The following is a 26,241-nucleotide window of genomic DNA, read 5'->3' as shown; positions in this document are numbered from 1 at the left end:
GGGGAAGTGTCACCTCGCCCATGTAAAGAAGAAAACTTCAACGTCGCAGCGTGAGTACTGCAGAATGGCCGCACCTGCGCAACTCTAACAGACTGTTGCCGAGATGTGAGCGCGCAAATCGATGTGGAGCCGGCATCCAGTCTGTATATGCTGCCCATCACCCTAACCGTCGCGTGCAGACTCGTCCCACATTTATATCGATATTTAATCGAATCAGGACCCCTGGATCAGTCCATGTTCAGAAAAGTAAGCGACAAGCAAGTGCTACGGATGATCTTGACATCGATATATCCTGGCGTATATTTCTGCCAGGCAGGAAGCAAAGCGTCAGGGAAATTGTCGGTGCATATGGAGCGAGCCCGTATTTAGTTTGGAAGTCACTTTCAAGACGCAGCTACCACTTATATCATCGTGTGTGTCTTCACCATGGGGGCTGCGACCAAATGACTTTAAGAAGGCTAAAGGTATGTCGGACGGACCCGGTACTTTTTTTTTTCTCCCCCGAGTACGTCCTGGCCAATGTGTTTTTCAGAGTCCTGTCATTTTATGCTCGCTCGGCGGTCTGCTCGATTTTGTTCTCGTTGTGCTCCTTTGGTTTACCATCTACGAGGATAGTTACGCATTAAGTTGGTTCTAGAGTATTTACGATCACTGCCAGGAATGGGCCCAATGGGCGCTGGAACTCCTTTGGACGTACTGCGGACGTTCAGGACATCCGCAGGACGTCCGTGGGAGTTTTAATGTCCACTGGGGGGCGATTGTACTTCTAGAGCGCAGCAGTTCCAAAGGTAACCGAGCAGCCGCGTCGGCGGCCGGAGGGGGCTCGCGGCCGAGGGTCGGCGCTGCGCTGTCCGGCGTTGTAGGGAGCCTTGTTTCCGTCCGGCTAGCCGCTGTCCGCCGGTCGAAGTTTAATGCAGACTGCATCGGTGCTTCAATTACACATTTGTGGCTATGCCTGAGCATGGGCCCTTAGGATCGCCCCAAGTTCGAATACGCTGGGACAAGCTTTCTCGTATTTCCCACAAAAACGTTGGTGTTCGCCCGGAAGTGGCTCATGCACACTTCCGGCCTTGCAGTTGCTCCCAACGTTACGTTGATTGCTCCTTCCCCATGCATAGTGGTGAAGCACGTCTTCGCCTCGGCAGGAGCATCGGCTTGGCCATCGCTCTTCTGCCAGTAACTTTAGACCTAATCAAATTGACATTTGTTTTTGCCATGACTGTAAGGCAGTTTTTTTTTTAATTTTAAACAAGAAAATTGTATTTTCCGGCAAAGAAGAGCTAGCATACGATATTTCTTGCGTATTACTTCTAAGATGCGTGTTGTTCCGGTTGCGATGGCTCGATCTCTGGCCAATATGCCACTGCGCTTCAGAGGCAGGTACAGAATTTTCACCAGCACAAATGCTGGGGATAGCTTGCCGAGCAGAATGAGGTGAGAGATTACGAGACCGTTTACTAGGCTGGAATGCGAAGTCACCGGCCGAGTACATCGCTTCTGGCCGCCGCCGCTTGCATGCCGCATGGCGTGAAGTCGCCAGCGTGTTGTAGACTACGTTGTAGGTTTCTATTAAAAAAAAAACGTACCAATCCACTCCACCATCTTTGTCTCGAACATATGTGAATGTAATGAGACGTGATGATTCAAGCAAATGTCCTTAATATTGTGACGAAGAGGTCGCGGGTTCGAGCCGACGGGCCGAACCGTCTGGCCAATATGCCACTGCGCTTCAGAGGCAGGTACAGAATTTTCACCAGCACAAATGCTGGGGATAGCTTGCCGAGCAGAATGAGGTGAGAGATTACGAGACCGTTTACTAAGCTGGAATGCGAAGTCACCGGCCGAGTACATCGCTTCTGGCCGCCGCCGCTTGCATGCGGCATGGCGTGAAGTCGCCAGCGTGTATGCGATTTTTGAGAGCGCTGCAAGTGTTGTAATTGTTGCAGAACATAATCGTGGGCATTTATTATCGCGGATTCCTCGTGCATGTGAATGATTTTAGTCGCGACGAGCGGCCAAGCTAGCGGATATGGTATTCCAGTCACAACACTGACATCCCTCCGATGTCCGTGCGAAATCTTGAAAGGACATGCAGATATCCCCAGGAAGTGAGGTGACACTCCTACGAACAGCCCTCCCATATCCTTTGGCCGCACTTTCTGTATGCAACGAAGGTCCGCAGGAAGTCCTGATGATTTCATAGGCCTTAACAAAGACATGATTATTGGTGAAATAATGGTAAATTTTCCTAGAGATTTTTATGAGCCCAAGAGGAAAAAAAACTCGCGCAAACCGCGTGAAAAATATTCACTAAGCCTAAATTACATTTTCTGCGATTTAGACGCGAAAAAAAAAAATGACTACAGCTGATTACAGTGGTGTAGTTGCTTGGTCGAATGCTAACATTTTTAAGGGTAAAATCTGCATAGCGCCACACGCTGCCACGGTTAACAGGTCTAACAAGCATATGCAAAACACAGACCAACTTACAGAAACGCTGCAAACCATGAGTCATGCAGCACCAACATAGCATACATCCACAGAACGAAGAATTTCCACGAGCTTATACGCTCCAAATATAAAACTCCTTTTGGAGCTAGTGGCTCTTGCACGTTAAGCAATATTATTTCGTTTGATTACGAATCTGTGATGGCACAAACCAGAAAGGAAAATAAGCAGACTACGTTGTAGGTTTCTATTTAAAAAAAAAACGCACCAATCCACTCCACCATCTTTGCCTCGAACATATGTGAATGTAATGAGACGTGATGATTCAAGCAAATGTCCTTAATATTGTGACGAAGAGGTCGCGGGTTCGAGCCGACATGCCGACGGGCCGAACCGTCGAGCTGACTACCGACCCCCCCCATCTGCGCCTGCCACGCCAACTGTCGTCGTAGTCCACCCTCGCGACCCGGGCACATTCAGCGGTACAGATGGCGTGGACGTCGAGGACTGGCTCTCACTTTATGAGCGTGTTAGCCAGCACAACAGGCGGGACGCAACGCTGATGCTGGCCAATGTGATATTTTATCTTGCCGGCACCGCACGCGTCTGGTTCGAAACCCACGAAGAAGAAATTGCCACGTGGGATGTTTGCTAACAGAAGCTCCGCGCCGTGTTTGGCAAACCAGTTGGCCGTCAGCTTGCTGCCAAAAAAGAACTTGCAGCTCGCGCCCAAACGGCCACTGAATCGTATATCACATACATCCAAGACGTCTTGGCACTGTGCCGAAAGGTCGATCACAACATGGCCGAAGACGATAAGGTAGGCCACATTCTTAAAGGCATTGCCGACGATGCCTTCCATCTTCTTCTATGCCGGGACTGCTCTACGGTTGACTCCGTTCTGCAGGTGTGTCGACGCTTCGAGCAGGCCAAGCACCGGCGCATTGCACACCGCTTTGACCGCCTGCCTAACACAGCTGCCAGTCCCACGTGCGAGGATCTGCCGACACTGAGGCAGCCTTCAAACCCCGACAACGTGACTCGCATCGTGCGCCGTGAACTGGAGGCTCTGGCTCCTGTTACGACCAACACGTCCTTGTCGGACAACACCCTCGCCACAATATCCCTTATTCAAGCTGTCGTCCGCCAGGAGGTCGCCAACTTGGCCATGCGCTCTAGCCATCCCGTCGAACCTCAGAGTGCGAGCCCCATCTCTCCCGTGGTCGCTACAGCTGCGGCCCGCAACACCTTCGTCCGAAGTTACCCAAGATATCGCAATCCAGATAAGTGGCGTACCCCTGATGACCGGCCGATCTGCTTCACGTGCTCGCGCGTAGGCCACATCTCTCGTCACTGCCGCAGCTGTTGGTCCGCACCACCCCGACCTTTGCCCTACGTTGACCGCCGTTATGACTATAGACCCCGTCGCTTCACGCCTCGGAATGACCCACCGAGCGCCGAGTCCCCACCGCCTCCTCGTAGAACCAGCCGCTCTCCCTCCCCGACAGCCCACCGTTCCCGCTCACCTCTTCCGCACCGCAGTTACTCATCGTCCTCTGCAGGCCGCCTCGCGGGAAACTAGCCATGCAGTGCAGCTCCCGGAGGTGATGCTGCATTGGTGCCCCGACCGGAAAATCCTCTACTGACCCAGCCTTCGCCCTGTAATCTCCTCGATGTCTTTGTGGACGGTGTTCCTGTTTCTGCCCTCATTGACACTGATGCCCAAGTCTCGGTTCTTAGCTCACCCTTTTGCCGTCGCCTCAAAAAAGTCCAGACCCCTGCCGCTTCACCCACCGTTCGCGTGGCCGATGGCAGCACTGCTGCCGTCACTGGCCTGTGCACTGCCCGCGTCACTGTTGCCGATCATCACATCCCAGTTTTGTTCACCGTCCTCGGACACTGCCCTCACAATGTGATCCTTGGTCTTGACTTTCTAACCGCTCACTCTGCCCTTATCGACTGCTCCAGCGGCCTTCTACGATTGGACCTGCCTCTGCTCAGCCGACACACCCTCAAGCTCCACCGAGTACGCTCGCCTGCCCCCCGACTCTGCCGTTTATCTGCCTATGTCACCATTTCCTGCGGTTCCTGATGGGGATTATCTTGCCTGCCCACTCGCCGATGTCGTTCTCTCCCGCAATGTTGTTCTTCCGCACCTCATCGTGAGCGTCACCAAGAATAGCACCTACCTTCCTGTCCTGAACTTCAGCTTGTCAACACAAGTTCTTCCTGCAGGCATATCGCTTGCTACTTTGTCTTCTCTCACCCACTGTACCGTCACTGCTCTCTCACCTGGACCGCCTTCTACTGTTTCTCAAGCGCCCGACATCCCGGCCAACGTTCCGCAATCCATTTCTGCGATGATTGCTTCTGACCTGAGCCCCGAACATGCACAGGATCTTCACAACCTTTTGGTGTCCTACACCGACATTTTTTACTTTGCTTCTGCTCCTCTGGGTCAAACATCGGTAGTGACTCACTGCATTGACACCGGCGATGCAAGACCTATACACCGGAGGCCTTATCGTGTGTCGCTACCAGAGCGCCAGGTCATCCAGCGGGGGGTCGACAAGATGTTGACCAACGATATCATCGAGCCTTCCAACAGCCCTTGGGCATCTCCTGTCGTGCTCGTGAAAAAGAAAGACCAAATTTGGCGGTTTTGCGTCGACTATCGTCATCTCAACAAGGTCACGAAGAAAGACGTCTATCCCCTCCCGCGCATAGATGATGCCCTGGACTGTTTACATGGCGCCCGCTACTTTTCTTCCATCGACCTTCGTAGCGGGTATTGACAAATCTCTGTTGACGCAAGACACCGCGAGAAAACAGCTTTCGTCACCCCTGATGGCCTTTACCAATTTAAGGTCATGCCCTTCGGCCTTTGTAACGCCCCTGCCACATTTGAACGGATGATGGACTCGTTACTCCGCGGCTTCAAGTGGACGACCTGTCTTTGTTACTTAGATGATGTACTTGTTTTCTCGCCCTCTTTTTAAACCCACCTGCTTCGCCTTTCGTCCATCTTGGCACTTTTCCGCCGCGCAGGTCTTCAACTCAACTCTAAAAAATGCACTTTCGGCCGCCGCGAACTTAAAGTCCTCCGCCATTTGGTGAATGCGTGTGGCATACAACCTGACCCTGATAAAGTTCGTGCCGTCAGTGCTTTTCCCTGTCCCCGCTCGCCCAGCGATGTCCGAAGTTTCATCGGTCTCTGTTCCTACTTTCGCCCGTTCGTCCCGAACTTCGCAGCCGTCGCTCGCCCTCTCACCAATCTGTTGCAGAAAGGCGTTCCTTTTTCCTGGGGACCAGAGCAGGCTACTGCATTCTCCAGCCTTATCGCCGTCCTCACCAACCCCCCTGTATTGGCCCATTTCAACCCGTCTGCCCCGACTGAACTTCGCACCGATGCAAGTGGTCACGGAATTGGCGCCATCCTTGCTCAGCGACAACGCGGCCAGCACTGCATGATTGCGTACGCAAGCCGTCTTTTTTCCGCCGAGAAGAATTACTCCATCACAGAACGCGAGTGCCTGGCTTTTGTTTGGGCCATTGGAAAATTCCGCACATACTTGTTCGGTCGACCATTCACTGTTATTACCGACCACCACGCCCTGTGTTGGCTCTCCTCTCTCAAGGACCCTACTGGCCGTCTTGGCCGGTGGGCACTGCGATTGCAAGAATACACCTTTTCCGTGGTTCACAAGTCCGGTCGCCTCCATCAAGATGCAGACTGCCTGTCCCGCTATCCCGTCGATCCTCCTTCTTCTACAGACTGTGAGTCGGATGCCAGTGTCCTCTCCATCTCCGACCTCTCCCACATTGCCGACGAACAGCGCTTGGATCCCACCCTCACCTCTCTCATCGACCGCCTCAGCACAGACCGGCGCGACACTTCTCTGGCCCGGTTTTTGCTGGACGGGAACACGCTGTACCGACGCAACATGCGACCTGATGGCGCTGAGCACTTGCTAGTTGTTCTCCGACACCTCCGCTCTACTATCCTCGAACAACTGCATGACGCACTTACGGCTGGTCATCTTGGTGTCTCCCGTACGTACGACCGCGTGCGCCGGCGTTTCTTCTGGCCTGGTCTGTACCGCTCCGTCCAACGCTACGTGGCCGCTTGCGACCTCTGTCAGCGCCGAAAGAAGCCCGCTGTTCTGCCGTCTGGACACCTGCAGCCGATTCCCATCCCGACCGACCCGTTTTCTCGTGTTGGGCTTGATTTACTTGGGACCATGGGCGTCCGGAGGGGGGGGGCAAGGGGGGGCGGCTGCACCCCCCTGGAAAATCACTCACTCGAACCGTGAGTGATGGCCGCACGTCAGGGGCGGCGGTGCGCTCAGCCAAAAGAGTAAAAGCGGCCCTGCTTCCACGCTTTGGGTCACATCTGCAAAGTGCCGCGTCCGGGGACGCGTCGTTGCAGACATACAGCGGCACCGGCGAGCATGTGTTTCGAGCCGTCTTGAGATGTGTGCCTGTTTCTTTGATCTCTAGAGAGATAGCGACATGGAGGCAGACAGTGCACACGCCGGCCACCGATGAATTCTTCAGGAGGGAGGGACAAATCAGCCGTGTCCATCCCCGCTTTGTCGGACTGCTCAGGGGCAAGCGGGCGATGAGTTGGCGCCGCCGCCGCTCGCTGTCTCCTCCGATCCACGGGAGAGCGCAGTTCGGTACAAGAGCCGCTTTCAGAATTTTCGGCAAAGGGGATTAGCTGCTTTTGTTCACGGCGACGCAGTCTCCAGAGGCGCCCCCACACCAGCGTTCCTTGCGTCTTCTCCGGAAACCAGCGCCTTTGGTCAAGGCAGCCCGATGGCGTCTGCCTGGCTCGCCTGTCACCTCTGGCTGGGCCTCAAATCCCAACAGCGCCCATGTACTGTGCGATGTCAGTGCATGGTAAAGAGACCGTCCGTCCCTCATAGCCTGAGTCGTTTTGGGGCTCTGAACCTCATAAAAACACACAAAACAAATTTTCCGACCGGAGTGGCGAGTGTCCCTTCCCCTCGGAAGTCGCGCGGCGTTCCTTGCGTGTGCGCGCCTCTTTGTTTGTGCTTCGGTGTTTTTAGTGGCCGGTTGTCAACGAAGCTGAGAACAACCAAGACAGCGGACGAGAAAACGACGAGCGGCGAGTAGTGTGTGTGCAAATACTCGACTGTGCGGTTGCGCGAGCAAGATGGAGCGAGGTGTATGAAGCTGCGAGCGTGCATTTATCTTGTAAATAAGTTTTCGCTGCATACATAGTCATTTTTTGTTTTCAACGTACGCATTCAACCGTTTTTCCAATCAATGTGTATATATTTTTAACACTACCAACCCCGAGGAACTCCATAGCCAGCTTTGGCTCGCGCGGTCCCGAATGATGGATATTCGACGCTTCTTCAAGCGTCAGCGGTTGTCTGACGAAGCATTATCCAAATGCGCTCCTGCAGATTCTGGTGTGACATGTGACAACGGTGTAGCATTTGAACAGAGTGATGCAAGCTTTTATCACCGGACAGTAGCTGATGTCGTCGACTCCATGGAAGGGACTCTGTCAACAGTGAGTTCAGGTGATGCAGCAGGCCGAGATGATTCCATTTCTCCTTTCTTGGGATTCAAGTCCGGATTTGACCAGAGCGATGCAACCTTTCATCACCGGACAGTAGCCGGCGTCGTCGTCTCCATGGAAGGAACTCCACCAGCGAGCTCCGGTCACGCAGTAAGCCGAAACGATTCCCTTTCTCCTTGCTTGGGATCGAAGTCCGGAGACAACATCAAGAAAACAAATAACTTGCCTCAAGAATATGACTTAGGAGAGTTTCTAGGCAAAGCTAAACTCACTGGCATACCGGACTTTTTGAAGTTACGTCTTCTTACTAAGCCATGGTCGCCAAATGTCACATATGATTTTAAGAAGGATGTAACACCTGGAAAGAGGCCTTTTCGACATCAGTGGCTGGGAGATTACGCCCCCTGGCTTGCGTACTCAGCGACAGCGAAAGGCGCCTTTTGTCGTTTTTGCGTCATTTTTCCTCCGCGTTTTCACCGGGGTACTCAAGGTAGTTTTACCGTGCGCGCTTTCAGTAACTACAGAAAAATGCACGAGGCGTGCAGGGATCACGTAAAATCCCAATGGCACCAGGAGGCAATGACGGCCTCACAGAACTTTATGGATGTGATGAAAGGCAAGCAGCTACCCGTTGTACAGCAGCTGAACAGAGCACTGCACGCGCAAGTTGAAAGGAACCGTGAGAAACTATTTCCAATAGTTTCCACCATTGTCTTTTGCGCGACGCATGACTTGCCGATTCGCGGCAAGCAGTCCGATAGTGGAGTCTTCAATGATCTGCTTGACTTTCGTGTAGAAGCTGGAGATACTCTACTTCAGGAGCACTTCGCTTCTTCTGCTGGCAATGCCAAGTACACTTCTGTCCGCGTCCAGAACGAGATCATCACAATCTGTGGCGACATCCTGAGAGAGCAGATAGTTACCGAAACTAACAAAGCGTTTGCTTTTTCCGTTCTTGCTGACGAAACTGCAGATATTTCAGGAAAAGAGCAGATGTCTATAGGCGTTCGCTTTATTGACAAGGCGGAAGTCGAAGTGTGCGTTCGAGAGCAGTTTTTGGGATTTGTAGAGCTGGAGCAATTAAACTCCGCTTGCATCGCCGCGGCAATCTTGAAGCTTTTGACGAATGTCGGACTGATTCTTTCGAACCTCGTTGGACAGGGGTACGATGGATGCTCTACAATGGCTGGAAAAGAAGCTGGAGTGAACAAAATTATACAAAAACAGTTCCCGAAGGCACTATTTTTCCACTGTGCAAGTCACAAACTAAATCTCGTCATCAACGATTTGAACGACGTCTCTGAAATTCGAAACACAATTGGGATAATCAAACAAACCATAAACTTCTTCCGCGAGAGCGTGCTGCGGAGAAAATTGGTGCCCAACATTCCGATGCTGTGTGAGACAAGATGGTCTGCAAAGTACAAGTCTATTAGGATCTTCTCTCAGCATTACGTGGCCATAGTCGAAGCACTCGAGCAGCTCGCGTCCACGGAATCATGCTCGAACGCTGCAACTAGACAACGAGCTCACATCCTCTACTGCGCAACAACAATCTCATCTTTCATCGTCTGCTTGCATATTGTAGCGAAGTACAGCGCTCGGCTCGAACCAGCTACGAACATTCTGCAAGGTGTATCCATGGACTTCCATTCTGTGCATGGCCACATCACTGAGCTACAACGTATTTTTCGCGGCCACCGGACAAACGCTGTAGAGGAGTTCTCTAACATCATGAATGCAGCAAGGGAGGCAGCCAATCACTTAAATGTGGTGATATCTGTACCAAGACAAGTCTCTCGTCAGGCCCACCGAGACAACTACGGGATTCAGTCGCCAGAGGAATACTACCGTGTGGCAATATATGTGCCGTACTTGGACTCCCTCACTGCTTCTTTAGCTCGGCGCTTTTCTGAAAGCAATGAGAGGAGCTTCAAACTTCTCCAGCTGCATCCATCAAAAATGAAGCACTTGAGCCGTGTTGAGTTCGCTGTTCTCGCCGAAGAACTCCAGTGCTTTTACGGCATCGACAACTTCAAGGAAGAGGCCATCTCTTGGTACGAGATGTGGTGCAACAAAACTGGGGACCCATCAGAAATAACTTACTGCGAGCTTCTACATCAGGCCAAGACATTCTTCCCTGGTGTTGCAAAAGCCATTGAGGTGGCTCTGGCTTTGCCAGTTACTACCTGTACGGTCGAACGCTCCTTCAGTACAATGAGGAGAGTGAAAACGTGGCTACGCTCAACGATGACAAACGACAGACTGGACGGCCTTTGTATGATGAGTGTGCACCGAGAGCGTGTAATGAAGCACAGAAATGAATTTATCACCAGTGTCATCACGCAATTCGCCCAGAAAAATCCGAGGCGTCTACAGTTTCTGTTCAAGGAAGACTGACTGAGTGACTGTCGTTGCGTGTTTGTGAACATATTGTGCTGTGTGCTGGTCATCAATCCGGGTGTGTCGAGAACCCGTATGCAGCAAGACTGAGCACTCTTCTCCACGAAGTGATAGTATCTTTTTGCATTTTTATTAATTTTAATTGTTTCTTCGATGATAAACTCCAATGTATCTCTCCTAGCCTCGCTTTAATTTGCTGTTTGTAATTTTTCTTTCATGTGTGTATTTTACTTATTTATTTTATTTGTATATAAATAAATAAATTTACTCCGCAAATAGTGCCTTTTTGCTACGAACATACCCCCCCCCCCCCCCCCCCCCCCCCTCCGGCGCCAACAACCAATGGGGCCCCCCCCTGCAAAAAATTCTGCGGACGCCCTTGCTTGGGCCCTTCCCGGAGTCCTCCTCAGGGAACAAGTGAATTGCCGTCGCCACCGATTATGCCACGCGGTACGTGATCACTCGCGCCATTCCAACCAGCTGCGCCACTGACGTCGCTGACTTCCTTCTGCACGACGTCATATTACACCATGGCGCTCCCCGTCAACTCCTTACCGACCGTGGCCGCTGCTTCCTCTCTCGAGTTGTTGACGAAATCCTTCGTTCGTGCTCCGTTCGTCACAACTTCACGACGGCTTATCATCCTCAGATGAACGGCCTTACGGAGCGTCTCAACCGCACACTTACAGACATGCTCGCCATGTATGTATCCGACGGCCACCGGGACTGGGACATCAGCTTGCCTTTTGTCACGTTCGCGTACAACTCTTCGCGCCATGATACCGCTGGTTACTCGCCCTTCTATCTTCTCTTTGGACGAGACCCCTTACTGCTCTTCGACACTCTGCTGCCCACAGCCGGCCCTGCCACTACATATGCGCGAGACGCTATCGCCCGAGCAGACGCCGCCCGCCAGGTTGCTCGTCACAAGCTCTCCGCCTCTCAAGAGGCTCAAAAACACCGCTACGATGGCCTGCACCGTGATGTGCGCTACCCTGCCGGATCTCTCGTCTTGCTGTGGCTCCCATCCCGTCGTGTGGGGTTATGTGAAAAACTTCTGCCGCGCTACACAGGTCCTTATCGTGTATTACGGGCAGTGACCGACGTAACGTACGAGATCACACCGCTCCACCCAAAGTCCCCGTCCGCTCCGAAGTCGTTCATGTGGCTCGCCTCAAGCCCTATCACCCACCCTCGACATCGCACGCCTAACACGCACCGGGACGTTGCCTTCAGCCGAGGGGGATAGTGTTACCTGTGAACTGCATGGTTACTGAATAAGTGAACGAATCGTGAACGAAGAAGTGGCGGTGCGCTGGACGACGACGACGTTGACAGTGGGTAGCTGGGCCCATGGAGTCTGAGCTGTGTGCTGGCCATCTCAGAGCAGCCGCCAATATAGGTAATACCGTAACATCCCCGTAACAATATCATCCAAATGGGATATCCACCGGATAGAGTGTCTGGACATCTCTACATAAAGAATCCATATCAAGTTAGTGTTCGCAGTATCACCCAAACGGGATATCTCAGTTCATCACGTTTGGAAAGGATCAGGCCATACCTCCGATGCCGACCTTCACAGCATTCATAAAGCCGGATGGGTTATATAAGAGTTCAGAGTCATTCCGTTCGGGCTTTATGCCGCACCAGCAACCTTTCAACGATGGGCACGGTGTTGGCAAGCCTCAAGCGCTAAACCTGTTTTGTGTATTTAGACTGCGTCGTAGTCTTCGCGACGAACTTCGACGAACACCAGGAGAAGCTGAAGGCAGTACTGCACGCAATAAAGTCTTCCGGACTTACCCTAAAGCCCGAGAAGTGTCGGTTTGCCGACCAGGAGCTTCTATTTCTCGGCCGCATCACCAGCGCAAGGACGGCGTGCGCCCCGACCACGGTGGCCCCGACCCGCGCAAGAAAGCCGCTGTTTCCCAAATCCTGCAGCCTGACGACAAGAAAGCCGTCCGCAGATAACGTCGTGGACAATGAACGAGCGGAGTAGCATGAAATTCGAACTCTTTATTGGGCGGACTTGCGCCCACTAAGAACTCAACAGCTGGAAACAGTTGCGCGTGGCTGCGATCATTCGAAATAAGACTGTTCGTATGCCGTGTCTCGAACAAAATGATAAAGCTGATCGAGTGCCGGAGGCTTGAGTGTGAGCAAACCAACGGCTCAAAAATTTGAGGCAATATGTTTGTTATAACGAGCCCCTCATTTCCCTTCCCTCGTTTGATTTCTAGAATAGCTAAGGTAGCCAAGATAAGCCTTGCGTGAAAGCACACGCGTAGAAAATATTAGTAGAATTTTTTTTTACTTTACCCTTGTGCAGATCACAATGCCCTGGATAGCGGGCAGCAGACAACAGGCCAAAACACAGTTTTGAGTAAAATAACCGGACCGTTACTTAAAATTTTTAATTCTGTAGTGTAGTGAATTTTTTATTGTGCGTGTATTGCATATGCCCAGCCTGGATAGCTTTGAACTGAACTAAATTTGTAAGTATATTAATTGTCATGTCATTTGTGACAGCTATGTGGTGACGTATTTTTCAACGTTATAGACATCGTCGATAGTCGATAAACAGTAGTTTACTGAAGGTTTATGACAGATGTTTATAGACTGTCGGCACACAAAACTTCACTAAAAGCGCAGTGCCATAAATATAAATAATTTCGATAGACCTGAGTCTACTATGCCAGTAGACATGTCTATAGACAAAAGTCTGCAAAAAGTGCATGACCATGAATCTGTAGATTGTCTATAAAATTTATTGACAAGTTTATAATAGTTTATAGACTAGTCTAAGATACTTGTCTATAGAACGTTTATATACTTTATTAACAGAAGTTTATGAACAGTCTGTAGACTGTCTAAACAAATATTTGTAAGGGAACATGGCAAAGCCGTTTTGTAATGCGGCCACTCCTTAATTTTTTAGGCCCCTTTCTTTTCTCCTTCCCGGCAGCGGCGGCTGAATTTCTTGAAGGCGAAATTCTAGAGGCCCGTGTGCTGTGCGATGTCAGTGCACGTTAAAGAACCCCAGGTGGTCGAAATTTCCGGAGCCCTTCACTACGGCGTCTCTCATAGCCTCAGTCGCTTTGGGACGTTAAACCCCATAAACCAAACCAAACCAATCTTTTCACCTCTTCTGTTGAGACTCCTGGCCCTCTGGAGACGAAAGATTCTCTGCGCGGTTCGCGTGGCAATATGTGTTCGAGACCACAGTTCTACGACATACCCATGCGAAAATAGGTGCTTCGGCGCGGCAACACGGACGCGGCCGAGAGAGAGAGAGAGAGAGAGAGAGAGAGAGACTCTTTAATGAAATGCAGAGAATTTAGCCGGCGTTTAAAAATCGCTGTCATGCTGCTCTGCGTAGGAAGGGGAATTTGGGAGAAAAAGACAGAAGGAGAGCATCGTGGAAGAGGTAAAAAAAAAAAACCCGGAGATAAAATGCGGCCATGAAATGGGTACTAAGGATGCAATGGCGAGTATTGATGTAACCTATGGAATGATGGAGCGCATAGTCCGACAAATGGGCTGACGAAGTTCACTGCATGAAGAATGCATGAAGGTAACGTGCAAGTGAATTTAGAGCTTATTAAGATGTCCAATGTCTTTTAAATATGTAAAAAGAAAGTTCATTGCAAGTCTCTGTTGCCTGAAGCAGGCTAAGGGACCTAAAACTTTGTCCATTGTTAGGGGCACTGGGCAGAGCTTCTGCATGCAATGTTCATAGTACGCACGCTCGTTAGCATACGCAGGGCACACAAGTAGGATATGTTCCACAGTTTCTATAGAGGCACAATTGTCACAATGCGGACTGTTCGTTTGTCCAAAACGGTATCGCAAGCCGTTTGTATATGCAGCATTCAGACGAAGTCGGTGATAAAGTGTTTCCAGTTGTCGAGGAATTCTGGGTGAGAGTCTTGATCTAAGATGTGGGTCGACTGAGTGAAGAAATTGGTACTGATGTGTCGGCAAACTCCAAAGCCGATACGTTTCTTCGTAAGCAAAACTTTTAGCCATTTGGGACGCATCCGATTTCGCGGCCGAGAATAAACGTAGAGTTCTTGTATATGCTAGCATATACAGTAACTCTAAATAACGCAGCACAGAGCGCCCTCGTCGAAGGAGCGGTGATGGTCGGAACACAGAAGACACTGCTGCGCTTCGCTCTGTGTGCTCTGTGTTTCTTCTGTATCCTCCGTGTCGCCGCGCCGAAGCACCCTTTTTGAATGGATCGCTAACTGGCCGCTAGAAACCATGCTAAAAAGCATAGTTCTCTGCTGAAAGGCGGTGGGAGGGAAGTTTTAACGCTTTCAGCATAGCACCATTTGCGCATGAGCAGATGGTGCTACGGTTACGGTAGCGGACTGTTCTGTGCTAAAACTGTCTCATGCCTCGCTCCTCCTTTCATAGGTCACACAAAGGACGCTTCGCACCTGTAGTATACGGGCGTTTCAAAAGCCATAGAACCGAATGATATTAGACTCAAGTAATTGTGTTACTGCACGAGGAGCCGTTGAACTGTGATTCGGGTCGACGGAGCAGCGCGATGACATTCGAGGCTTAGTAATGACATCGAAACGCGAACGCGTGTAACCTCGTGCGCAACGTCTTTAGACTTTCTTTTAAAGCACATAAAAAATGGGGTAAATGTATGTGCTCTAAGATGATAAATTTTAATGCGCATTACATACAATAGTTCTCTGTTTACTATATGGCCAGTGCAGAAGCGCAACATGGCGACTCCGGCTGTCATCTTCGAACTCGTCGGTTTCTGCTCCGGCCTTTTGAGTTTCGGAGTCCACATGCATTCTAGCCGCCATCTTCAAAGGAAGTTGAAAGCCTTCTTCGGTGGCGCCCCGTCCTTTTGTTTCCCTTTGTAACCGTAACACAGCAGGTGGGTAGAACACACAAAAGAAGCGGTCAATGACGCACACGCTGACGCAAAGAACGACGAAAAAACATTGATGTGAAGCTGTAAAAAAGAACTCTGGCACGTAGCTCACAGCAAGTCTTTCAACCATGATTGTCATCAGTAAAAAATATATTACAAAAGCCAAATGATACTTACGACAGCGTATTAAATTATCGAAACGAAATCTGGCCCCACAGCGCCGTCGTAATATGTTGAGTGGATGTTCGAATGCCACTTACCTAAATGCACTGCTTCAGGTAAAAAATGTCGGAATGAAAACACGGACTTTTTCGTCTCCTCCAGCATTATGCGATAAACGTGTGACAGATGGTCGGTCAGCGACTGCATGTGCCTGAAGTATTTTGTCGCCGCTGTAAGCCATTGCCGGCTCCATTAACGGCGCGCCTATAAATGCGCATTTCAGAAGTATCGATCGTTCACCGTACCACGCCAGCTTTCCCAATTAGACTCCCGCTAGATTAAGAAGCGTTCAGTATTTCGTCTTTCTCTGCGCAGAATGGCCGATCAAAGGCCCCGTCTATGCTTAGAAGCACGTACTCTTTTGAAGCGTGTCACGCTCTTGACGAGTGTAATAGGGAATAGCTGCAGCACGAAAGTGGACGTCCGGGTGCTTCTGTGCCGGTAATACGCGCGAACAACGCTGCATGCTAGACAACACTAACGGGTTCTCTCGCATACCGCGTTTGAAATTACGCACTCCGAAGAAAGTCAAGCGGCTCATCAAAAACGCCGCCCATGCGGCCGCTATACACGACCGCGGGCTACTCTTCCTGTGAGTTACGCTGCTTTCGCGCCTCATAGATCGTTTCGCATATTTAAATCGTTTAGATGTACGTGGCCTATCGAATCGGTCGAGTGCAAGTTCGACGCCGACGCCGTCCTGTGATTGCAATGGTGAGATGTGAATTTGTGAATGGCGTCGGACTCTACACTCTAAACACGAATATGCCTATATGAGAGTAAAAAGGGAGTAAGGTGTCCTCTCGAACACTCTCTTTTATAAAAAGGAGTATGCTAGAGGTCAGATTACTCAATTTTTACTCCTTAAGTTTAGAGTGTAGCCGCTGAGCCTCTTTCCGTGGAAGCGTGAAACATAACTGAGGCCGTATCCATGTTCATCCGTTTATTCGAGAGCTCTTGCACATCTGGAAGGCCGTACGTCAACTCATCGCTGTTGACAACCTTCTGCCCGAAGTACCACACGTGACAGCTATACCATTGCGCATGCGCAATAGGCTCCTGAGTGGCCCGGAATACGGCGACGCTCGCGCGTCTGCGCGAAGTGTTAAAACTCAATTTCCACCTGACGTGTTCACATGTGAACGTACTTAGGATGCTTTCAACGCATAAAACATGAAATCGGCAGGATTGTGATTTCTACCCAAAAAATGCGCACTGCAGAAAATGTCATTTGCTAGAGCGCCAAGAAGAAGGCACCGCACAAGAACTAGCGGATGTTTCGTAGATTCTCGGCCACTGGCCGCGGCGATCGACGGCGGTGAAAGCCTCCAAGGCACTGCTAACCTTCTTGCGGACTTCTGGCCTGCACGATAGGTTGTGACTTCACCGAACGCTGACTTTTTAGAGTGTCTTCAATTTTCTGTTACTCCCCTTTCTCTTTCATTTTTTTATCCCCTCGCTCCTTTTCCCCCCATGTAGGGTAGCAAACGGGTTATTATTCAGGTTAATCTCCCTGCCTTTCCTCTTCTACCTCCTCCTCCTCCTCGTAGTTAATCTAAAGCGGTGGTCTCAGTTGGTTATTATTTTATACTTGTAATGTTTCGATTGTTATCCATGGCTTGGCTTAATCTGAACATAACCTCGCAAAGTATATGTTTAGAAGCGAGAGACCCGAACACAAGTATGCTGTTAGGGCATCTTACTAGTATCATGGCATGAGCCGTACCTACGCTAACGACGTCCTTCTCCAAGGCTGTGAGAGACAGCGAAAGAAGAAGAAGAGAGGTTCAATAAGGCTGTTGTGCTTTAAAATGGCTTTTTTTTTTATCATGAAGGAATGTTTATGCAATGAACAAAGGAAGGCAAGTCTAGCACTGACGCGGAATGGCTGCACAGGGGTATGGTAACAACTGAAGTAAATGAGAGAGAGAACAAAAGCAGCGTCTTATTTGGCGAATATTTTCTTGTTGAAAGCGGTCATTTCTATGGGGTTTAAGAAAATCACTACGAGTAGAAACAGCACTTCATGTAATGCATAAAATCGAGCGCTGATAGTCGATGATATCTATAGTGGAAAAAGTAACCAGAAAAAACTCGAGTAATGAAAATATTTGTTGGATTACCCGTTTTGTAGCTGAAATTAAACTCGCAATATAGCGCCGTATTTTTATCCGCCCGAATTTTGAAAGGAAATCATGCTCGATATCCAAGGGCCGTCTATAGATGAGCCGGAAGCTTGTGACCTTATTACAGTTTATTTATTACCGTCCAAGAGTTAGGAAAACTTTCAGGTTCATGGCACATTAATTCAAATCAGGTGCCAAAGGTGGCATTTGATTAAAACTGTTAAGTGCGTTTGCCTTATTTCTATTCACACATATAGTTGAATGCACGCAGAGAAGGTTCTTTATTCGCTGCTTGTTAATCACCGGAAATTTTGCCTTAGATCCTTAAGTTAGCGAAAGAAAGTCCTGCAGGTACACGGCCGAGAAGCGTTAAACATTTGACAGTGTTCTTTTTTTCTTTAAATTAGCACCTGGTAAAGAGAGGAGACAGATATCGTGTCGTTGCTCTCAAACACGCAGCTGCTCCCGGTTGTCATCGTTCTGTCAGTGTTCGGCCATACCCGAGCTGAGGACAAGTGCACGCCGGAGGGAGGCATCGTAAGAAGCTTTTACTCATTTACACGAATTACACGGCAGAACGGTCTGGTGATTTCGTATGTACTCGTGCAAAGGTCTTGCCGCTGAAAGAGAAACGATACCACCATTTCACAAGTTCGCAAAAAATGACTGCGTATACGCTGAGTGTATAAGTGCTGCCGGAGAAGTGTGTTTCCACCGGTTGCGCTTACGTGTGCTTTACAAGCTCTAATTAATTTTGCATGTTATCCTCATACATTCTTAACGCAGTGAACTTTGTTAGCTCATATGTCGGACTCTGCACTTCATCATTTCACATGTAACATCATTACTTGACGATGCACCTTAGTACGCATGTAATGGCCACATTTTGTTTTATTTTACCTTTTTCGCACCGCTCTCCTTCCGCCTTTATCTCCCAAATTTCCTTCCCCGCGCAGAGTAGGATGCCAACGATTTTTAGATGTCGACTGATTTGTGTGTTTTTTCATTAAAGGGCTTCTCTCTCTGGTTTCATGTATTACGACATCATTCATTTCTTCTTCTTCCGGGAGCTCGTCTTGAGAATCATTATTCTATCAGCCCCGCCGCGGTGGCTCAGTGGTTACGGCGCTCGGCTGCTGACCCGAAAGACGCGGGTTCGATCCCGGCCGCGGCGGCCGAATTTCGATGAAGGCGAAATTCTTAGGCCCGTGTGCTGTGCGATGTCAGTGCACGTTAAAGAACCCCAGGTGGTCGAAATTTTCGGAGCACTTCACTACGGCGTCCCTCATAGCCTGAGTTGCTTTGGGACGTTAAACCTTCTTAAACTAAACCAAACCATTATTCTATCAATACTGCATTCTTCTTCGTCTAACCCTTCTGTCTGTTCTTCCTGGGCCATCTGGATATCGTGGATAGCTTGTGGATAACCGCAGACATATACCGCTAGAGGAGAATGCAACGGGGCGTCTGTAACTGGCGCGTGCAGTGCCACTTCCTGACGGTGCCGTGCTGCCCTTCGCTGACGTGCATCCGGTTCACGCGCACCTCGGGCATGAACGGCATCTGCATGCTGGACGTGCACTCGGGTGACGAGTACAACGTGCCCATGTTCACGCACCAGGAGAGCACGCCCAGTTTGCCGTCCACCACACACTTCACGGTGCCCCCCTCTCCGACAGCGCCCCCTGGCCAGACCAACCCGACCACGAAACACTTCTGCTGCACGGAGACGTTCACCTGCGAACGCTAGGCGCACGACTGTAGCGCTCTCTGTGCGCAACAGGTTCCAGACCACGCCTCGTAGACTCCTTGTTCCTAAATCCGTCCCAACGATTGGTCTAAATGTGCACATTTTGATGACTATTGACAACTAAAGCCTCCAGATGTTCCCTTAGTATTATTGCGTACATTAGACAATGTAATTTGAAAGAGACTGTCGATCAAAATAAATTATTAGCACGGTTATGTGAACGCTTCTCTTCGACGAAGCACTTTAGGAAGGAAATGAATTCGCAGCTACTTATAAAAACTAGGGACTTTGGTTCGTTTAGTTTAGTTTAGTTTCTATACTAAACGAACCAAAGTCCCCAGCTTTTATAAATGGCTGCGAATTCATTTCCTTCCTAACGTGCTTTGTCGCAGAGAGAGAGAGAGAGAGAGAGAGAGAAATGGACAGAAAGGCAAGGAGGTTAACCAGGCGATGCCCAGTTGGCTACCCTACACTTGGGGTGGGGAACAAAGGGGAAAAAAGAAAAAAGAGCGGCAATGAAATGAGTTTTCTAAGTGTCCAGCGACCACCATGTCACGGGGACAGAGGGCGCGCACTGAAAACTTAAAAAATTATAGACGGGAATACAACCCCGAGTCCCTTAAGAATCTCAGGAGCGCTTTCACCGCTTTCCTTTGCGAGGAAGGTTGTGTCCAAGGCCCCAGAACGTTGGACTCTGTTAAAGGACGCGAGTCCAAGCGGTACAGAGTAGCAATTAGGAAAACGCGCTCTCGCTCAAAACGAGGGCAGTCACAAAGGAGGTGTCCGATCGTTTCATCACAACCGCACTGGCCACACGCTGGAGAGTCTGCCGTTGAGATGAGATGGGAATAGGCGTTTGTGAACGCCACTCCCAGCCACAGGCGGCACAACAGCGTATATCACCGCGGGGGAGGCCGAATGGTATATGATGTTGAAGCAAGAGAAGCGTTCACATAACCATGCTAATAATTTATTTTGATCGACAGTCTCCTTCCAACTACATTGTCCAATTATTATAGCCGAATTTATTCGAGTGGTATTACTCCAAATGCGTATATGGTAGCACCGGCGAATATTTCAGGAAAAAAAAAAGTTAGATATTGGCCTCCGTCTCTGGTACGAAGGTTGTTGCTACTTGCCATTCTTGTCAAGTCGATATTTAATGGTTTTACAGTGAGCTGCTCACAGATATTTCAAAAGCTGTCCAAGTTGACGTCAGAGCTCGAAAATGACATCTTCGCACCGCCGTCACCCTTTGTTATGCTTGTTTTTTTCGTGTTAATTGTTTTTTTTTTTACGTCAGCTCCCATCCTTACAACTTTCTGTGTGCCGCGCTAGACATGAGCAGATCGCTTTGGATCCCGAGCTACAGTTCCTACATACGATGCTCGGGATTCTTCACGCTGGAAAGTTTCCTCTCATCATTTATATATGCAGTGCGGCCGAGAGCAGCTGTCACTCTGGTGCCGTCGACCGCCAAGCGTGCGTCTTTTGATTCTTAACGCGGAGCTGCTTCTTCAGTTTTAGTTCTGCCCAAATAAACAGTCTCTTTTTCAGTGCATCTGTGTACCTTTTCCCTTGGGTGCCGTCGCTACATGTCAGATGGCCGTATTCTCGCCTGTTGAAGCTGGTCACTTGTGATGGCTGTATTTCGAGCCCGGGTCTTTATATTTTGCACCGGGTACGAATGAAGTACTCTCAGTGCCATATAGGGCGATAATCGAAAGCTTGTAATCGTTGTGCTTCGTGGCGGCCACCATTTTGTGACGTCAGGAAGAAGAGTAGCAACCATAGTCGCTGGTGTAAAGGTTAAAAGGCCCTGCCATATACTTCTGAAATCCAGCCAGGATGGTTAAGCGTCTTTATACATACATGGTGCTACCGGTCGCTGGCTGCACTCTGAGCACGAAAGGTAAGCTGTACTTTAGCGCACTCTCTTTAAGGGCTAGGGTGTGCTGCCCAAGCCCTGGAGTAGAATTCCGTCACTAAAAATACGGAATACTTGAGGTTGGCAACAGAAACAAATTCCCCCTTCAAAACATGCGAAGTTCTACAAGTACAAAGCTAATCTGAAGACCTCCGGTGAAACAGCCTCCTCCCATTGCTAACTGCATTAAGTTACTATGCTTTGCAGTGGGAACATACCTCTATTGCCGAGAGTAAGCATTCGGCATATTTAGTGATCGAAATCTACTCCGGAACTTGTGGAGAATACCTCGCCCCCAAGAGGAGGAGGGCTACAGGACAGCTTATTTCCTTTTTACTTCATTTTTACTCCCATTAGTGTTTAGAGCATGGATTTCCGGCTGTGCATGTGGTAGTTCGAAGACATATGGCCTGCACGTGACTATAGCTTAGTGAAAATATGCATACGCACACCTTTGGTTCATCTGCAAACTCACCGTCCTGAATTTGAAATCACAATCAGGTTGAAATAAAGCTGGTATTTATTTGTAAATGAAATATAACTGAAACAGAAGCGTCACGTTACTTATAAGCCAACTTCTACACCGGCATGGACGACGGTATCTTTTCCGAATAAAACTTTTCGCTGCGGTCAAGAATAAAATATAAAAGTGAGAAGCACTTTTGTTTAATTGTAATGTTTGCAATGATTCCTTTTCGTTTCCGTACCGGTCTACGTTTCGCTCAGTTTGTGACAGAAGAACACAGGTGAATACGAGGAAGTGACATAACTCGAAAAATGAAATAAAGAAAACATATATATGGACGATTATCATATTAGGACAGAAAAACAAGTGTTCAAGTGTTATTGAAACAAGCAAAACAACAAAAGTACGTGAGCTGCATATTTGTGAAAGTGGGTGGTGAAAATCGAGGAAGATTCCTTTTGACAAGGGCTTAGTCGAGTTTGACGTTTTCTACGAAAAGGCGCCAGAAGTAAGCGGCAAAGAAGTACTAACATCTAACGAGAGAAATTTAACCGGCAGTGCGTAAACAGAAAAAAATTGTCTACCACATTCTTTTTCGCGTGTTTCTATGATGGTAGAGATTTTCTGTGTGTTTATCGCTTGTACCTTGGTCCCTTGTGTTGGTACCTTGTGTTTGGTAAACAGAAGGTACTAATAAAGCTTGTTGTTTCTCTCTGTGCCGCTTATTTTTGGCGCCTTTCTGTAAAATAATAAAAGAAATCGACGTGCTGAAAGTTGAGGAACTCAAAACATGACTCTCAATATACGCCTCTACCACTGAATCGATATTCCCGTCCCTGAGCCTTGGTAGTGGTCACTGCCTTTCCTCATTTCTATTCTCAAAGCTCTCAATTCCGGTATGACCATCAAAGGGTCCATGAACCGCGGTATAAAAGTCAGTCTGGATAGACAAAATCTTCTGGCTACTCCACTAAACCTCAAATTATAATTAGCTTAAAGGCTATTTTCATTCTTAATTCATGTGACTGTTAGGGACGCTTTCATCGTTCCTCTTGCGTTATAGTTCCTTGCGCGCAGTTCCTGTTCACCCAGACCTTCGTCCTACTGTTGGACTCCTACTTGCAGTGTATAGAATTAATGCAGCGCACTAAAAACACGAAAATGGCTAAGAGGTCCCAGAGGTCAGGCTCCACGCAGTCGGCCCAATCATGATGAACGTCCGTAAGATGTCACGCCATATACGTTACAAATTCAACTTCTGTGGCTGGAGATACAAAGTCATATGCCCACTTGCGAGTTCTTCGACTTGAACCACTGCTTCCTGCACTGAACGAACTGGGAGGCGAGCTAGTTTGCTCACTCTATTGGACTGTGCTCAAACATATATAATGCTGAGGGGCTGAGCTTACAGGGTCGCAAACTCGGCGAGGTAGACTCACACTTTGGAAAGAATTCGCAAGGATAGTTTAATTGCGCATAGACCGACCAGTTTTCAGGCTTTGATCTCTGGGTGCTGTGTCGTTGCTGCACTCTGAGGTTGTAATAGGTAAGCTGGTCAGTCTTCCTTATTTTGGCAAGCTTTGGGCGAGTTAAAAGCTCAGGGAGGAGTGTATAATAACAGCCTGGAACTGCTGCGGCTATTTGTAAAGTGGCTCACATATTTTTGACAAAAGGTGTATGCATAAGAAACACACACAAAAAGGAAGCGAAACCTTTAAATAGCCTCGAAAAAAAAAGTGTACAGGGCAAGGATAATGTGCTATGTTGTGGTTGTCTTTTTTTTTTTGTTCAAGTTGTGTGTTTGTACTGTCTAAAAAAAACAAAAACTTGGTTCCTCTTTTGAATATCTGTTGGCTTCTTCCGTATGCGTGTTTCAAACATTGACCACTCTCAGTTCACCCTTGCTGTAGTACCAGTTATTTAAGCTATAGCAGTCTTTGACTACCCTCACTTTAGATGAGCTGAAAACAGTACTGAAACAAAATTTAAAAATGGAAATGACTGCGTGGGTCGATTTCGCTTTACGCAGAGATGCATGCAGCCGCGCAGTATTCCTGAGGAACGCAGTTTAAAATATATTTTAATTACAAATACTATACGGGTGATCGATTTAGCAGTTCAGCAAATGTCTCCGCATTAGTATATGTTCGACGCGGCGCGTCTAATGAAGACAGCAAATACCTCCGCGAACTTCTCTGGCGTTCAAAGAAAGCTCTGACGTCAGCCGCTGGTATGGCGCGGCCTGCTCGCAGCTTGCGCGTGCAACGGTTGTCAACCTATGTGATCACAGCTGCGTATATCTATGCATCACGTCGCAGCGTGTTCGGCGACCTTCTCAATAGAAACTCTAACTCCTTCCAATAAATAGCGGTATAATTACTTTTCCAGTGCTGGAGCAAGCAAGGTAGCCTGTAAAAATTGCTAATTGTTACCGTTTTTTTATTGCCTTCTAAAACAACTCTAAAAAACAACTCTAAACTCTGAAAAAAAACTTCAAAGATCGCGACGACTGCATGCCTCAATGGCCTTAACGCGGCCGCGGTGGCTCAGTAGTTATGTGCTAGTAACCCGAAAGACACTGGTTCGATCCCGGCCGAGGTGATCGTATTTCGATGGAGGCGAGATGCTAGAGGCATAATCAAGAAAACAGCGCAAACCACGACGCGACACGAAGCAGAAACACGCACACACGCACGAGCGCTCGTGTGTGTGTGTACGTGTTTCTGCTTCGTGTCCCGTCGTGGTTTGCGCAAAGTTTTCGTATGTCGCTTCACGAACTAGCCCACTAGTCTGCACTGCTATGCTAGAGGCCCGTGTACAGTGCAATGTCAGTGCACGTCGCACAACCACAGGTGGTCGAAATTTCCGGAGCCCTTCACTACGGCGTCCCTCACAGCCTGAGTCGCTTAGGGAGGTTAAACCCCACAAACCAAGCCATAATGTCGTGGTTAATCCCACTTTACAGAGGCACCTTCCAGCCGCCTGCGATGTCACGGCATTGGATTAAACGCGGTGATATGACAAGCGATCGACGCTATTGTCTACAGAGCGTTGGGGGGCATCCGAAGCTGCGTTATTGGGTTGTAGCCTACTATGTATGCTCCATCTCACAAGTGGTTTGCAGCACTGCGCAGCACTACAGCTTTCTGGCCCAGTCAGGGCTGCAGGAATACAGCAAATAGTCCCTCAAATATTTTGACAGTGTTGAACTATTTTTCAAATGACTGTTGCAGTGGTAGGGTTGGTAGTTCATTTTTATTTTTTAATAATAGAGCGTTTCATTCACTGAATAAATTAGCAAAGACTACGAAGTTAGCACTGCGGAGGCCTGCTGCGCAGTGGTGCGCCGCCATGGACTAACATGGCGTCCACCGAGTCTCATGCGTGCAGCAGCTGCATGCAGGTGCTCTTTTCTCCCTGACGATGGAGCCACCGACCGCGGAGTGAAGAGGACAGAGGAATACATTTATAGAGTTCGCCGTTCTGAGTGGCTCATATCGGCGCAGGTTCCACAGTGCTGCAAACTATAGTTGTGAGACGTGGTATTCCGCAAGCTTCATGCAATGCTGTGATAAGTTTAATAAAAGGAAAGTGAGAAAGCTGAACGTATCTTAGTTTATTCCGCTAGATTAGAGGATTACGTCCGTCTTTCGTGACCCGCGCGTGCACTTAGTCTAACAGGACAACGAATGCCGAAGGTAATAGAAAACATCCTGTAAAACTGCCTAAGCTTCACTGTAAGTAAATACCTTGGAGAGCTTTATAGGGGGGGGGGGGGGGGGGGGGGGGGGGGAAGGGATGCGCTGTTGTTCCAAAAATTTCGACAAGCATATAGAATATCCCCCTATTCGATTCGCTGAACGAATCAAACAGTACGCATTTAAAATTATTCTAAACTAATCGAATCTGTCCTCAAGATTTCGAATACGACTTCTTTCGAATACAGATTTTTTTTTACGACTTTTTCAATAACAGGACCTACTCCTACACCGCGCAGCATGGAGCAACGGTCGGACTGCACGAGGTGGAAGGTTCAGCGCCGCGACGCGGTTTATTTGTGTTGCGCAGGTCATAATTCTCACACACGACCTCCAAGATTTGGCGACGCGCCAGGGCTTAGTAAAGCAGAAAATTGGGCTAGTTGGTAACGATCGTTACCAACTAGCCCAACCTTCTGCTTTACTGAACTATATTTCTTCACCATTGGGCTCTTTTTTGTGTACTCTTCCGCTCGGTGAGCAATGTGCACTGTGTTCTGCACTTTTGGCTTCAGCGATATGCGCTCTTGTCCTGTACGTTCTCCCTGTGTTTTGCGTGTTTTTCTGTGCGCAAAAAAAAAAAAAAAGATCAGGGTTTAGGTATGTTTAGCCAACCCTGCCTTAATGCCCGATCTTGGAGGACATCGCTCATAGCTGTCGTACCTTTCATCTACTGATGTG

The 26,241-nt window shown here is 48.9% G+C and overlaps 2 protein-coding genes across 2 annotated transcripts in view; both read left to right on the top strand.

Moving 5' to 3' along the window:
• The window catches only part of LOC149340460 (acetylcholinesterase-like), a 147,239-nt gene that overhangs the window by 533 nt on the left and 120,465 nt on the right, over window positions 1-26,241 (top strand). The window lies entirely within an intron of this gene.
• LOC149340463 (uncharacterized) lies at window positions 66-19,614 on the top strand. Its single transcript, XM_089551261.1, has 3 exons — window positions 66-464; window positions 18,119-18,196; window positions 19,146-19,614. The coding sequence occupies exons 1-3, from the start codon at window positions 444-446 to the stop codon at window positions 19,407-19,409; spliced, it is 363 nt and encodes a 120-aa protein (XP_089407387.1). The 5' UTR covers window positions 66-443; the 3' UTR covers window positions 19,410-19,614.

This window comes from Amblyomma mixtum, chromosome 6 (genome assembly GCF_055824585.1).
Source record: "Amblyomma mixtum isolate Tamu chromosome 6, ASM5582458v1, whole genome shotgun sequence".
Taxonomy (NCBI): Eukaryota; Metazoa; Arthropoda; class Arachnida; order Ixodida; family Ixodidae; genus Amblyomma; species Amblyomma mixtum.
This window is presented reverse-complemented; position numbering and strand designations above follow the sequence as displayed.